Source organism: Acartia tonsa, chromosome 7 (assembly GCF_053477335.1).
Source record: "Acartia tonsa isolate MP-2025a chromosome 7, ASM5347733v1, whole genome shotgun sequence".
Classification (NCBI taxonomy): domain Eukaryota; kingdom Metazoa; phylum Arthropoda; class Copepoda; order Calanoida; family Acartiidae; genus Acartia; species Acartia tonsa.
Genome location: NC_137266.1, coordinates 34,487,524 through 34,502,052, shown reverse-complemented (window position 1 = coordinate 34,502,052; position 14,529 = coordinate 34,487,524). Strand labels below are relative to the sequence as shown.

The following is a 14,529-nucleotide window of genomic DNA, read 5'->3' as shown; positions in this document are numbered from 1 at the left end:
CAAAATTAATAATCAAATATTAAAATGTTAAATACATTATAAGAAATAAATCTTGTAAAAGAAAATAAGTCTTTTTTATTTGGGAATAATCGTCTTTTCCTTATAAAAGGTTTCGTGATTTCGAATTTTATATTTCAAAATGTATAAAAGAAGTTAGGGTTATTTTTTGCTTAAAATTAATCAAAACTAAATGCGAGTTTGTAATTCATAGATAAAATCATCATAGACTACTATTAAAATATTCTGGTACAAAAATAAATTAATTACTTGGTCTAATTTTAATGAAAATGAGAAGATTAATTTGCCATCTTTAAGAAATTCATTCCACTCTATTAAAAATGCTTAAAGAAAGAATTCTTACCGAGGTCATTGAACTTGTCAAGCCGGGAAGCACTCAAAGGTATTTTTCAGTACGGATAACACCACATTTTTGACTATACATGGTTTTTTATCACACAGATATTCCGCACATCTTGAAAGAAAAATTAAAGATGGCTACGCTAGCTTTGTTTTGTTTGGTTGCGCAAGCATTGTTTTGAATGCCGTGTTCAATTATGAACTTTTTGAAAATAGGCGCTTTCTAAACTGCCAATAATGATAAGGAAACAAAAAGGATAAAGGTTCGAGTTCACAAACGCAACACACTATTATACTTCTAATACAGCTGTGTTAATATTTGCGACGCTCTTGGCTTATATTCAAAGACCCAATTTGTAATAAAAGAACAGTTCTTATATTTTTAAAACTTTCAATGTAGAACCAGGCAGGTAGAAAAATAAAAAGTAAAAAAAACAATCTTTTATTTGCATATAGGATATTGCCTTTTTAGATAATAGTCTTTTCAAATACTAGATAGAAATTATGTTGAATAGATCATTTTTGTTAAATGTTCATGAATCATAAAAAAATGAATTAATTTAAGTATATTTTTCAAAAATGTATTTGCTTTATTTTATAGCCCTGTTTAAGTATTAACCCTGTGGAAATTAATCTAATTTGAATTTTAATAAGGATGTTACGATCACTGCACGTAATATTCTTTGTTGAAACTAACAAAATCTTTAACTTTTAGATAATTATAATGTTAAAGTGAATAAAAAGAAGAAATCAAAAGTCAGTGAAAAAATGTTTTTTGTTGAGTTATATGTGTTATTGCTAGTCATCTGTTTACCCCCCTCTTCTACTCTTCATATTAATCAAATTATTGTACCTAATTTTGAAATGGTAAGATTTTTATTAATATCAATTTTAGAGTATTGATATTACTATTCGGTATTTATTCAATAAATTTCAATAGTATCACTTTTTTGTAATTACTAGCGGCTATGCTCCAAGAGCCCTTTAGGGGGGCGGTTGTTAACTCCTGCTCATTTTCAAATATAGTTTTAACAGAAAAAAAATTTAGGGGGTCATTTTTTCTAGGGGCGATTTCTCTTGGGATGGTGGTGGTCCCTACTCAAAAATAATTTTAAACCTTCAAAGGGCCCCTGTGAAGCTACAATATAAAGGAGAACCATATCTGTCCTGTGGTAAGCGAGATCCTTCGCTACAGACAAAAAAAACCTTACTACTTTATGTAATAGGATTCTTTTATTCTATTTACTCTAAAAATCATATAATTACTTTACTGATAACAACTACTGCAATAAACAGTCAAAAGTAATAAAATTTGTCTTAATAACTATAATTAGCATCTAAGAACTCTATATTAAAAGAATATAACTAAATCTAATAACAAAATGTAAAATAGACTAAAACATCCGAGTTCCTATATAAAGCTTTCCTTAAAAGGAGAACTCATTCATTCTAAAAGTAATTGAAATATTAAGCTTCAGACAAAATAGACTTACTACTAGATAGGCTACATCCCTAGAGGCCTCTAGGGGCACTTGAGGAGGAGGAAATTGAATTGGATAACCCAATTTCTTAAATCAGATTTTAAAAGAAAAAGTAAGATTTTTTTTTTGGAGGGGGGGTTAATTTTTTTAGCGGCGATTCTCTTGGGAGGGTGGTGATAACCTACCTAAAAATAGTTATAAACCTTCCCGGGACCTATGAGAAGCTACCCTGTTAAGGAGAACCCAATCGGTTCTGCAGTTAGCGAGATCCTTCGTTACAAACAGACAAACAAACAGACAGACAGACATCGTTTTACTTTGTATTATAGAAGGATAAATAAAGATAACATTTAAAAGAAGTAAGCATAAAAAGTATTTTCAAAATATTAAATCATCCAACTGTCGGATAGAATAAAAAAAAATTTATGGACATATTAACATACATAGAATAGAAGCAGAATTTTAAAAAATATCTTCAATATAACTGCAAAGTACATTTCAGTTAAACTTATAGTAAAATAGATGACGAATAGGACAAAGTGAGTTGTAGAGTTGATTCTCTATAAGAAAATAAATATCTAAAAGTTTCATGGACCCTTTCTTATTTAGGTTGGAGAGTCTGCATCGCTTAAATGTGATTACGACCTTCAGAATGATAAGCTATACAGTGTTAAGTGGTACAAGGATAATCAAGAATTTTACAGGTACGAACCAGTTGATAGTGCCTAATAATATGACGTTATACAATACAAATGACCAATGAGAGGCTAGTATACATGATAATTGACCAAGGGTAAAATGTATAGTGGCTTATCATTGGTAATTTTTATTGTATGTCGTTATTTTTCATTAGGTACTATCAACTGCGTTCACAGGCACACAATTTAAACATTTTGGAAGTGTCTCTTTAAAAAGTGGACTAAATGTTACAGCTATTTCGATGGACGTCATATTAGAAGGAAACGTGACTTTCACCATCGTAAAAATTTTCAATATAAAGCTATCTTAAGTATATAAAAAGATTATCCATTGGAAAATCCATCCATTCCGTTATTCATCTATCTATCCATCCCTCTGTCTATTCTTCTATCAATCCATCATGCAATTTATCAGTATATCCAACTATATATATTTATTTATCTATTAATCTCTCAATTATCTATTATTTTTTTCTATTTTTCATAAACATGTTTAGTATATATTTTTAGGTATACTTTTATCCTAACTTCTAGCCAATCATCTTTTTTAATGTTATATGTATATCTATTTTTGTGTTTAAAAACCAAACTATCTTTCTATCTATCAATCAATCTACTTTACTTACACAGAGAAATAAAATTTTGCATCTTTGTATTTATATACCCTTTCAACTATCTATTTATCTTTTTGCCTATTTATCTATATATATTTATTCAATTTATCTATCTATTTAGATATGTGCCGAAAGATCTACCTCCCACCCAGAAATTCCTAGTTAATGGAGTCGATGTTAGGATTGAATTTTCCGATAAGGTAAAAGAATAATTGGTAAAATCCTGCAATTGCTTAGTGGAACCTACTCCCCCTACAACAATCTCCGGCCCGAAGGCTCTGATTTCAACCACTGAAAAACTTGACAAACCACGCATTTAACTCATCTAAATTATAATAAACTACAGTTTAATGAATCTATTAATACTTGAATCTGACACAAGATTATCACGTCCCTAATAAAGTGAATTTTGAAGCTGGCTACAACAACGATCTCTCCCATCCACCCCTTTTATCCCATCCCCTCTCCTCCTAATGGATAAACGAACTGACAAATAAGTGATGTCCATGTTAACAATCTAAATTGCGACAATTTTTCCCTGTCATAATATCCATGTATATTCTATTCACATTAACAGTTTCCCTCCTTTATGAAAATAATTGTGGTCTATTTACTGTTCTAGGTAAATAACTTCTTCTTAATTGAAAATTCAATGTATAAAGATTACTTATATTTACAATTATTTAAAACTTTTTAAAGTTTTTTAATACAATTTTAAATATCATCTAGATTTTAAATTATTGACTCTAGTTAACATATTTTATTTTTTTTAAATCCCAATAAAAATATTTATCGAGTACGGCAGGACTCGAACCTGCAATCTTTAGATCCGAAGTCTAACGCCTTATCCATTTGGCTACGCACCCACTTAATGTTAATACTTATAGTCTTGTATGACATAATGATTGGAAAATGTAGACATTCTGGCGAAATAAAAATATTGCAAATACTTGTAGTCATATTTCTTGGTAGTTCAATTTTAACTCCCACCTTTCTCATATTACATCTGCTAAATGGACCAAAACCTGCTAGACCCAGTATTATCTATCCGTAAAGTTGTTGATGTATCGGTGTAGCCGTTTACAAGATCTTACTGGATATAGATACATAAAGAAAGACACACATATACCCAGCTACTTCAGTCCACAGGATTACAACAGACTGTTACAATTTTTGTTGCCTACAGTAAAAGAAACATTTAACACAACTACATAATTCGAAATTTTGAAATAAAAATGTAACTATGACACTAGAATTACATTAATAACAGGGCACGTAGCTTAATGGATATGGCGTTAGACTTCGGATCTAAAGGTTGCAGGTTCGAGTCCTGCCGTGCTCGATAGCTTTTTGGTGCAAAAAACCTAATTGAAAAACAAATTGCGCTTCATAAATGGATTTATTATTACCTGAATCTTACACCAGATTTTCATGTTCTATATCTAAGTGAACTCTGTAGCTGGCTAAAATGACGATAACACCCATCCCCTCCTCTCCTACTGGATAAACAGCCCGACCAATGAAGGCGATAGGATATTGCAACCTAAATTGACGTCAATTTTTCTCCTGTATTCTACATCCATTGCTTCATATGACAATCGCCTTAAAATAAAACAAATTTTTGCTTAGGGATTTGAAGAGTGACATGTCCTATAAATTATCCATGAGAATATATTTTATATTTAGGAATCAGTCCATTTGTTTAACATATCCTTGGAATCCGCAGGTCTATACACTTGTGAAGTCAGCACTGAAGCACCCAGGTTAGTAACTACAGTATGGCAGGTGTTACACTTTCTGTAAATATCCTTGGAATCCGCAGGTTTATACACTTGTGAAATCAGCACTGAAGCCCCTAGGTTAGTAAGTAACATAGTATGGCAGGTGTTACACTTTCTGTAAATATCCTTGGAATCCGCAGGTCTATACACTTGTAAAGTATGGCAGGTGTTACACTTTCTGTAAATATCCTTGGAATCCGCAGGTATGTACACTTGAGAAGTCAGCACTGAAGCCCCTAGGTTAGTAAGTACTGCTATGAATTTTTTATAAGACCCCTATATAATTAATTATGAATCAATAACATCCTTTTTTCATTTATCCATCTAAAACACTAAAAATAAAATGTGACTTATAATGGAGAAATGTTTTTTAATTGGTTGCTATATAAGATAGTCTGCTGAAATTTCTTGTGGATATTCCACTGACCAATGAGCAATATCTCTTCATCTAGCTATGTCCGTACGTCTATCCTAGTCTGTCTTTTATTCTGTGCATCGTTATTTTGAATGTTGTCTAATGAGACTCTTTATAGTGCTATAAAAAAAATAACGCCATACAATAAAAATTACCAATGATAGATCAACACACAGACTAAATTACTAATAGGAGGCACGCATTCATTTTAATTGACCAATGGTAGGCCAGTATGATTTCATTTTTTTTAGGCACTATAAAAAGCTTCTCCCTACTGTTTTTATAAAATTGTTTATTATTTAAGGTTCCGTACAACGGCAGTAACAAAGAATATGCGTGTTATACATCCTCCAGAGTCAGGTAAAACTTGTCCAGTATTGCCTCTAATCCGATTAATATCCACTGGATTTTAACCGGTTCTCAGCCATACTGAAAATTATGTATAGCATCGTATTATATACAGTTTTCTACTAATATAAAAATGTACAATCATAAGATTAAAACAAATTAAGCCCTTGCCTTTGGCATTTTGGGGATAAAAAAAACTGGTTTTATACTAATAATCGTACATTTTTATATCCGCGGAAGGCTGTTTATAGCACAATGCTATACATGATTGCTCTAATTCAACAGGAATCGGACATCATTTACAGCGTAGTGCAAAATCAAAATTATAAGCGGAATTATGCAGGGGTCTAAAGAGATAAGACAATGGCCGGTTAATCAATGTCCAAAATCAATACACAAATTGTCCCATAATTAGATAACAATTAGTGGTTGAAACTTTTGGCATTCAACTTAATGAACCAACCAATTAAAATTCAATTAAAGTCCCCAAAGTTGTTGAGCCAACGAATAAGAAAATATTAATATAATACTTTGAATCATGGAAAGAAAACGAAGTATAGGGTTTCGTATTTTCACAGTAGCTTTTCTCATATTTCTAGCCCCTATAAGGGCTTTAATCCTGCGGGGCAATCATTAACATTTACCTAATCTAACCAACCTATAATAACCTAATAAAAGCTACTGTAAAAATACGACGAAACCCGCTACTTCGTTTTTTGTCCATGTTCGATCCGAAACTTTTGAGACTGGTGTAATAATTAGCCAATTGACCCCTCTATAATTAAGAACAGCGAATTAAACACATTGTGAAACCTTTTTCTTGTGTAAGATTGTTGTTAATATTCAGAGTGTTGACGTGCATGTGTTTGTTGTATGTTAAAACTTTGACATAAGACTTTCTTGGTTTTACAAGGAGGGTTTTATTCGTTGAAGCTCCGCTAGAGAGACATAACCAAATAAATTTATATATTATTACACTTACAGATACAGATACAATTCCTTAGTCTAAATGGTTTGTTTAAACAAATAACAAATGATAGAGGGAGGGCAAAAAGAAAAGATATATCAAAACATGAGAAAATTAAAGATAAGAGGAAATATATAAATGGTCAAAGATAGAAAAGAGGAAAAAAGAAAAACAGATAGAAATAGATTAAAAGTATCCAACTATACTCGCATTTTCCTGTTTTCCGAAAATTAGAAAGAAACTATAAATCTTGTAGAGATGCTACGCAGAATAATATTATAATTTATGTTTACATATTCAGGTCCATACCTGGTGGGGGGCAGTGATAAGTACAGGTCAGCACACAGGATAGATAGATAGATAGATAGATAGATAGATAGATAGATAGATAGATAGATAGATAGATAGATAGATAGATAGATAGATAGATAGATAGATAGATAGATAGATAGATAGATAGATAAATAGACATGCAGTCAGACAGAAAAACAAACAGATAAATAATAATATGAAGGCACCATTTCTATAGTTAATAATAATATTCTGTCAATTCTTATAAATTATTTATAAATTATTGATTGATTGTATAAATAATCTTCTTATAATATGCTTATCAGAACTGTACCATGCAAAGATTTTATCTCTCTTTCATTTATCTTGCATTTATAACTGGATTAAACAAGGGTGACAACATGAATAAACAGGAATTAATCAGACAATCAAACAGATGAGTTTTAATTAACTAATACCTATAGCGTATTTAAAAATTAAAAGTGAAATCAAAATTTACAAATATATCGTAAAATTGCAAACATTTTAGGATACTTAATTATAGAGATTATACGATTATTGCATTGAAGTTTTTCAATATGCATTAGAGAAATCTGTGATGGACGGGAAAATCTTTATTTAGAATAGCTACGCTTCGAAAAACGCAGTCTCCTCTTCCCCAACTTTCCAACAATAATCCCCACTAAATTAAATGCACCCATCCCCCCCCCCCCCTCATGCCTCCCTTAGTGAATTAATCCCTAATTTTCCCTCTCTTCTGTTAATCTCCTATTTTTTCCGTATTTTTTCTCAGACGTTAAAATATTAGGAGGTTGCTAATCATCTATGGGCTACGTATTTAAAGGGAAGGGCGGGGATATAAAAAAAAGCCTAAAACCATACTAAAACTTTTAAAAAGCTAACAGAATCTGTTTAGAGCTTTGTGAGATCTTAACGGATAAACAAACCTAATCTATTTACAGGGTTGGTGAGATGCTAGATGTAAATTGTAGCTCCCCTGCCTCACATCCTCCTGTTCTTATCAAGTTTTTTCTCAATGATGAACCGGTAAGTATCGTCCTTTTTAAAAGCGTTGCATCGAGGCTGTATATGTGTTGTAATGTCTTCACAGCTTCTATAAAGCTTTGAGTTCCTTACTCATTATATTTGTATGTCTGTTAGGGAACCTAGTTCTTTTGTTTGTGGATGAAATGGAAGATTTTTAAAAATTTGTCAGCTAAAAATTTACATTGAAGTTTATTTTTAAACTATTGATTTAATTTTTATTCTAATTGATTACTTTCTTCAATGATTATATATTTAGGTAAATGAGAAAGATGTACATAAGCACGATCAAAGTCCGGCTAAAGGTAAATATGATTTAGAAATGGTTTTCTCGTATTCATTTGAATCCGGTGGATAGGAATCGGTTCTCATCCATAAGAAAAAACTATGTCTAGCATCGTATCACATCCAGCTTTCTACGAATATAAAATGTACAATCATGAGATTAAAACTAGTTTTTTTAGCACGGGGCTTAAAAAAACTAGTTTTAATCTTATAATTGTACATTCTATATCCGCGGAAAGCCGTTTATAATACGATACGAGGAATAACTATTAAAAAACTTCTTTTATACACTATACATATTAAGGTTATTGTTATAGTCTAATGGATTGTTTTTGTTTAGACTATTCAATATCTTAAATTCCTTTTAACCCTTTACAGTCGGGCCCCTTGCCGCACCTTAATTTTTTGTGCAAGTCCCCTGTTTGATAATGAATTTCCGACTCTAAGTGAGTCAAAGTCAATTTTCGCTTCCTTCAACCCTTTATTTAACAACCTTTGTTTTCAGGTCCTTTTTTACTGAAAAATTTCAAACGGCTGTAATTTTCTTATTTTTGAAGTTAGAAGAACAATGTTTTTACAGAAAATGTTTATATTTATGTAAATTTTAAATTAGAAATATCAAAACATAAATTTCAGCGGCCGCAGCTGTACTTGGCGGGAAAACGGCAAGTACAGCAAGTACAACGGAATAGAATGATAATGTAAATTACAAGATGGCATGCACTGCACACAAACAAACAGAAATAATAAAATTTAAAAACCATCACATATTACCTAAAGAGTAGCTTCGCTACTAAAAAACCTAAAACTAACATGTCTATATCAATTGATTTTAAGAATAAAATGAAAGGGTTGCTTCTATTTTTATGTTTTCTCGTGTAATATATGCAAAATAAATTGCTTTCTACAAGTAATTATATCATTTTTATGGAGATATTCATAATATTTCATCATAGGGGAAGTATACTACTAATACAATTTGATTTTGTAATTCATATAAGAGCAAAGATACATTATAAGATAGCCTTTTCAAAAGAATGCAATACTTTTAACTTTTTTTAGTAAAATTGCAGATTTTTTTCCGTTTATTACAGTAGTTCCCAAAGTTTTATGATGATGTTTCTTATTCGTTGGCTTAACACTTTGGGGACTTTTTATCGAATTTTGATTTAATGGTTCATTAAGTTGAATGTCCAGACGTTTTAACCACTAATTACAATCTACAGAAGGGATAATATTGTGTATTATCATTGGGGACATATATCAATTTATCAGCCCTTAGATCCATGTTTTTTATTATGTTCCATATGAAAACATTACTTTTATTGCTGCGCTACTTAATTATACATATTTTTACATTATTTTTATCCTATTAAATAAAGTAGTATAAGTTTTTTCGTCTGAAGCTAAAGTTCTCAATAGCTACTGAACAGATTGGGTTCTCTAGTTCAGGTTAGCTTAGTATGGGTCCTTAATGGTTTTAAGCTATTTGTCTAGCTTTCCTCTATCCATTCGAACACATAGCATCTAGATTCTAGATACTAGGGGCGAATCCGCTAGTATTTGTATATAGATTTAAAATTTCAATGTTAAAAGCTAAAGCAAAATATAATGTTAAAAATTTAAAGCACTTAAGCTGCTATTGTCAATTTACCAAATTTCTAACCTTTACAAAACTTATGAAATCAGTTGTTGGAATTATATAACTACCAAAACATCCTTATATAAAAGTAACAGGATATAAAAAAATGCGACCCTCCCCCCACTAAATTTCGTTTTTACTTTTTCTGTTAACATCTAAATAAAAATTGGGTTATCGAATTCAGCTTCTCCTCTTCAAGTGCTCCTAGAGGCATCTAGGGGCGTAGCCGAAATTCTTCATATTAATTATAGAGGGTTTTTCATTGTCCGTTGAAATCTTCCGGAAGTAGTGGCGCGGTCACTAGATTTAAATAAATTGAGCAACCTAATTTTGAGTTTAAAATAGAGCTTTTCAGATAATATTTAAAAGAAATGAGGTTAAGAGTTCAATATTAAAGTCGATACTTTTCTTGAGAAGATTTATGTTCTTGCAATATAGATACCTTGTTAGGGCATACCCAGCATTCTTTTGAAGGGAGTAACATAAAAATAATTCAAAATAGAAGTTGAAAAGGCATTTAGGATCATGTTTGTCAAATAAAAATAAGAAATTCTGTCCACGAGTAAAAGACTACGTTTTAATTTAACCTTATATAAAAGTAACAGGATGTATGTTTGTCTGTACCGAAGGACTTTGCTAACCACTGGACCGATATGGTTCTCCAAAACTTCTCATAGGTCCTGGGTAGGCTTATAACTATACTGAGGGAGGGTACCACCACCCTCCCAAAAGAGAATACCCCCCAACAATACTTTTTTTCTTTTCAAACTATAGAAATACAAATTTTAGAATTCCCTCCCCCAAACATCAAGTGCTCCTGGTGGCATAGCCACTAGCAAGACAAACCCCAAACTGTCCAGATTTGAGCAAGACGATTCCTGTGACGTCGTATAAAAAGGGAAGGGGGAAGGAAAATCTCTTCCCTTTTCTCCCATCTCTTTTGAAGAAATTTTCTTCCCCCCTTCCCTTTTTCTTTCCCGAAACGTATGTGACGTAACTGGAATCGTCTTGCTCAAATCTGGACAGTTTGGGGTTTGTCACTAGCAACAATAAAAATCATTTTCAGTCTGAAGAAAACAAAAAACTACAAACTCCCATAAAAATGTTGAAGTACGCCAGTAGTATTGAAAATCTAAAGTAATAGGCTTAGGTTTATGAATCATGCTATTGCTATTAGACTACAAATCAACAGATCTTTTTTATATTTCTAGTTTTATTTTTCAAGGATAACAACCAGGGATCGGAAGCCTCACGTAAGCCGCGTGTAAGCCTCAGTGAAATCATGATTTTATCACAATAAAATTCAGCTGGATGTTTAAAACGGCTCTTTAGCAGACAATCCTTCTTTCTAAAAAAAAATTTTCTGCTCACAAGCAGGTTTAAAACTGAGGCTTATGCGCGGCTTACGTGAGGCTTCCGATCCCTGATAACAACATCTATAAAGCGAAGCTCAATAGATAAACCACACAAACAAACATTGACAAATATAAAGAAACATTGTATCCAATATTCAACATATCCAGAAGTCCATTCTTGCATTTTAAGACTTTATAGTCTAATTGTTTTAGAAATCATTATTCCAAAAATGAGACGATTATTATAATTTTATAATTATAAAAATATTTGTCAAAATAGTTTAGAAATAAAGATGTTTTAAATGCTACATTTGGGACACACTATTATATTATACAACTAATTTGTATATTTAATGACAGAACGAGTTTATTAATCTAATTATGTATAAATTATTTATTTAGATGGATTGACTCCCGCAGTTAGCACTTACAGTCTCAGAATCAAAAGAAATCATTTCAGGTAAATACCATACAATTTTAATATCTTATCAAAGCTGGAATGGTTAAATTAAGAGTTCGGCAGCCGCACCTGTAGCCGCAAATATGCGGCTAAGGCTAAGTTTTGATCAGGATTGGGGTGGATTCGGCTGAGAGTAGCTGGTTTTTCCTCAAAGCCGTTTAGCTTTTTTTTTGCGGTTGTAACTACAGTTTAGTCTTAGATTTATCAATGTGTGCGGTTGCAGCTACAGCTTCGTAAAACTCATTTGTCTAATGGCTGCTGCTGCTCAGGCTTATTAAGTCGCCTGGTTGACATTGAGTCTTATTGGGTTGCTTAAATATCATGTCAGAGACTTAAAAAGTGAAAGAATCTACTAAAATGACTAAAAGGTTGAATTCAATCTATCCTGTTTTAGGCATGGCTACTTAAACTTGAAATGCACGGCTGATATTTACAGAACTTTTTATAAATCTGTTGAGAGAAACATACTTGGATTAGGTATCTTTTTTCATATTCTTAACTATTAACTATTTTTATTAATCATGAAAGAATTGTCTAAATTTTGTGAAACTTTACTGCATTAAACAAAGCGTTCTTTTTACATCCCCGCACATTAAATTGAGTTATTTCTTAAAATTTGCATTTTGGATGGTACTTTGCTTTAAATCATGCATAAGGAAAAAGGATAAGAGGATGAATACTCACCCCTTTTTCATGGTAAAATACTACTTCCCCATCCCTAAATTTAGAAGCAGTCGAAAATCAAAAGCCGCCCAGGGCTTTTTGTAAGTCAATCATAAATAACAATGTGAATAAAAAGAAAAGCGATATTTAGCAAACAGCCGTGGGCGGTCAGAATCAGCTGAATGTTAATTATGAAAAAAATTTCCCCCTTTTTAGAAATAGAAGGATTCATCTTTCATGAACAAATTTTTTTAAATGAAAATAAAATTCTATGTAATTTTTAATTAAAACAAAAATATCTAATCTAATATTCTTGCCCTAAATATGGAAATAGTAAAAAGTAAAAAAATATTTTTAAAATAATTTTTAATCCTCCCATTTGAAAAGTAGTGGAATAGCAATAAATTTTAGCGCCGTTACAGCGCTGAGTAGGCCTCTAGGCCCACTGCCTATTTTCGTCTTCTGGTTGCTTCGATTCCTCTCTTTTATTTTTTTCTCTATGAAATCATGCAACCAAACTTTAACCTAAAGTCATTTTGATTATAATATATAGAAAAGCTTCGCTTTAAAGAAACTGGCTTTAAAGTAAAGTAGATGTAAATTTTTATGTATTAGTTTAATTTGATAAAATCCCTTAAACAAATAAGTTGACATCAAAAAGGATCCCTCTCCATTATAATTCTAACTTTAAATGAAAGGATTCAACCTTCTGCGGGGATCTAACTAACTTTGCGGAATCTTTCTTAGCCCATACTTTACCCAACCTAAACTTTGTTACATTTTTGAAAGTTTGTTTGTGGTTCACTTTGATTTTGAGGGAAATTGCCTTTAATTTTGTTTATTTTTTAGATCTTGGAGGGAAAGCTCTTGGAAGAATTAGTGCCGCAGATAAGCTAAATAAATCTGGTAATTTACATACACAACATACACTCTATTAGAAATGTCCGGAAAGTATTAGGATGTGCATCTGTTTATTTGTATATTAGTAGCCAAGCTATTCTAGAATTTCATGTTGCTATGCTAGAATTAATATTTTGATTCATTGGCAAAAAAACATGTAAAATTAACACTTTGGGCTATAATAAGTGTCGTCAAACTGGCTTACCATTGGTCAATTAAAATGTATACTGGCCAGCCATTGGTAATTTAGTCGGTGTAATGGCCTATTATTGGTCATGTGTATTACATCACGTCATTTTTATAGGCACTATAAACGGTTTCAAAATACAAAGATAACACAGTTTAGTGTAATGGCAGAAAAATATTATAGATTAACATTTTATACTAATAGTTTAAATGTCTTTTAAAGAATCTAGTTATAGTTAAAAGCTTTTTTGTTTTGTTTTACTGCATTAAGATAAAAGTTAAACCTTTACTTTAGATAGTGGCATTCAAAATTGAGAATTAAAACAAGCATTAACAAGTATTACTGTGTTATTAGCATACACTATACTGCTATCAAAAATAATCACTCTTGTTTTTTTAGGTTATATGAGTCTGATTTTGACTGCAGTTTCCTTGATAATATGGAGAAATATTTAATAATAAAAAAAATAAAATTTTATTATATAAAAACAGAATGCGCAAAAAAAGCAGCTCAAAATAAATGCAAAAGGAATTTTATCTATCTATTATCTAATGTTATATAATTATTAGTCTTTTTTATAAATAACAATCATTATATTACTTTACTAGCAGCGGCTACGCCCCTAGAGGCATTAACCCTTAACGGTCGGGGGGGGGGGGCGTTGAACGCCCCCCCATCCGGTTTTTTCTATCTCATTTTCTGTGTGTGAAAGATGAAGAGCCCAAACTGCTTGACTTTTTAAGTATGGGTATGACACATAACTAAGAGTTGGAATTTTTTGAATATCTCCATCCTGGCGGGCACAGGATGCCAGCAAACCTGGCAGGGTCATCCAGGTAAAGAGCAAAAATATTTTTTTGACTAAAACAAAGCATTTTATCATATCAAAATACTAAAAAATCCTCTAGTAGTACATCCTTATATGAAATACAGGTGTTCAAGTCACTTTCAGGTTCCAGGTATGATCCTGCAGGTTCTGATCCTCCAGGTCTCCAGAAATCTTTAAAAGGCTCCTGTGGCTGCAATTTTTGACTTAGAGAC

The 14,529-nt window shown here is 31.6% G+C and overlaps 1 protein-coding gene and 2 non-coding genes across 3 annotated transcripts; 2 read left to right on the top strand and 1 right to left on the bottom strand.

The window, feature by feature from the left end:
• Positions 1 to 1,076: 1,076 nt before the first annotated feature.
• LOC145324280 (cell adhesion molecule 2-like) lies at positions 1,077 to 14,095 on the top strand. Its single transcript, XM_080166900.1, has 12 exons — positions 1,077 to 1,224; positions 2,448 to 2,542; positions 3,272 to 3,350; positions 4,837 to 4,913; positions 5,651 to 5,706; positions 6,963 to 6,996; positions 7,915 to 7,999; positions 8,256 to 8,301; positions 11,681 to 11,738; positions 12,133 to 12,215; positions 13,251 to 13,307; positions 13,888 to 14,095. Exons 1-12 carry the CDS (start codon positions 1,126 to 1,128, stop codon positions 13,941 to 13,943), a joined length of 825 nt encoding a protein of 274 aa, XP_080023026.1. The 5' UTR covers positions 1,077 to 1,125; the 3' UTR covers positions 13,944 to 14,095.
• TRNAR-UCG (transfer RNA arginine (anticodon UCG)) lies at positions 3,944 to 4,016 on the bottom strand. Its single transcript has one exon. It is a non-coding gene; the product is annotated as a tRNA-Arg (tRNA).
• Positions 4,420 to 4,492, top strand: TRNAR-UCG (transfer RNA arginine (anticodon UCG)). Its single transcript has one exon. It is a non-coding gene; the product is annotated as a tRNA-Arg (tRNA).
• Positions 14,096 to 14,529: the final 434 nt, after the last annotated feature.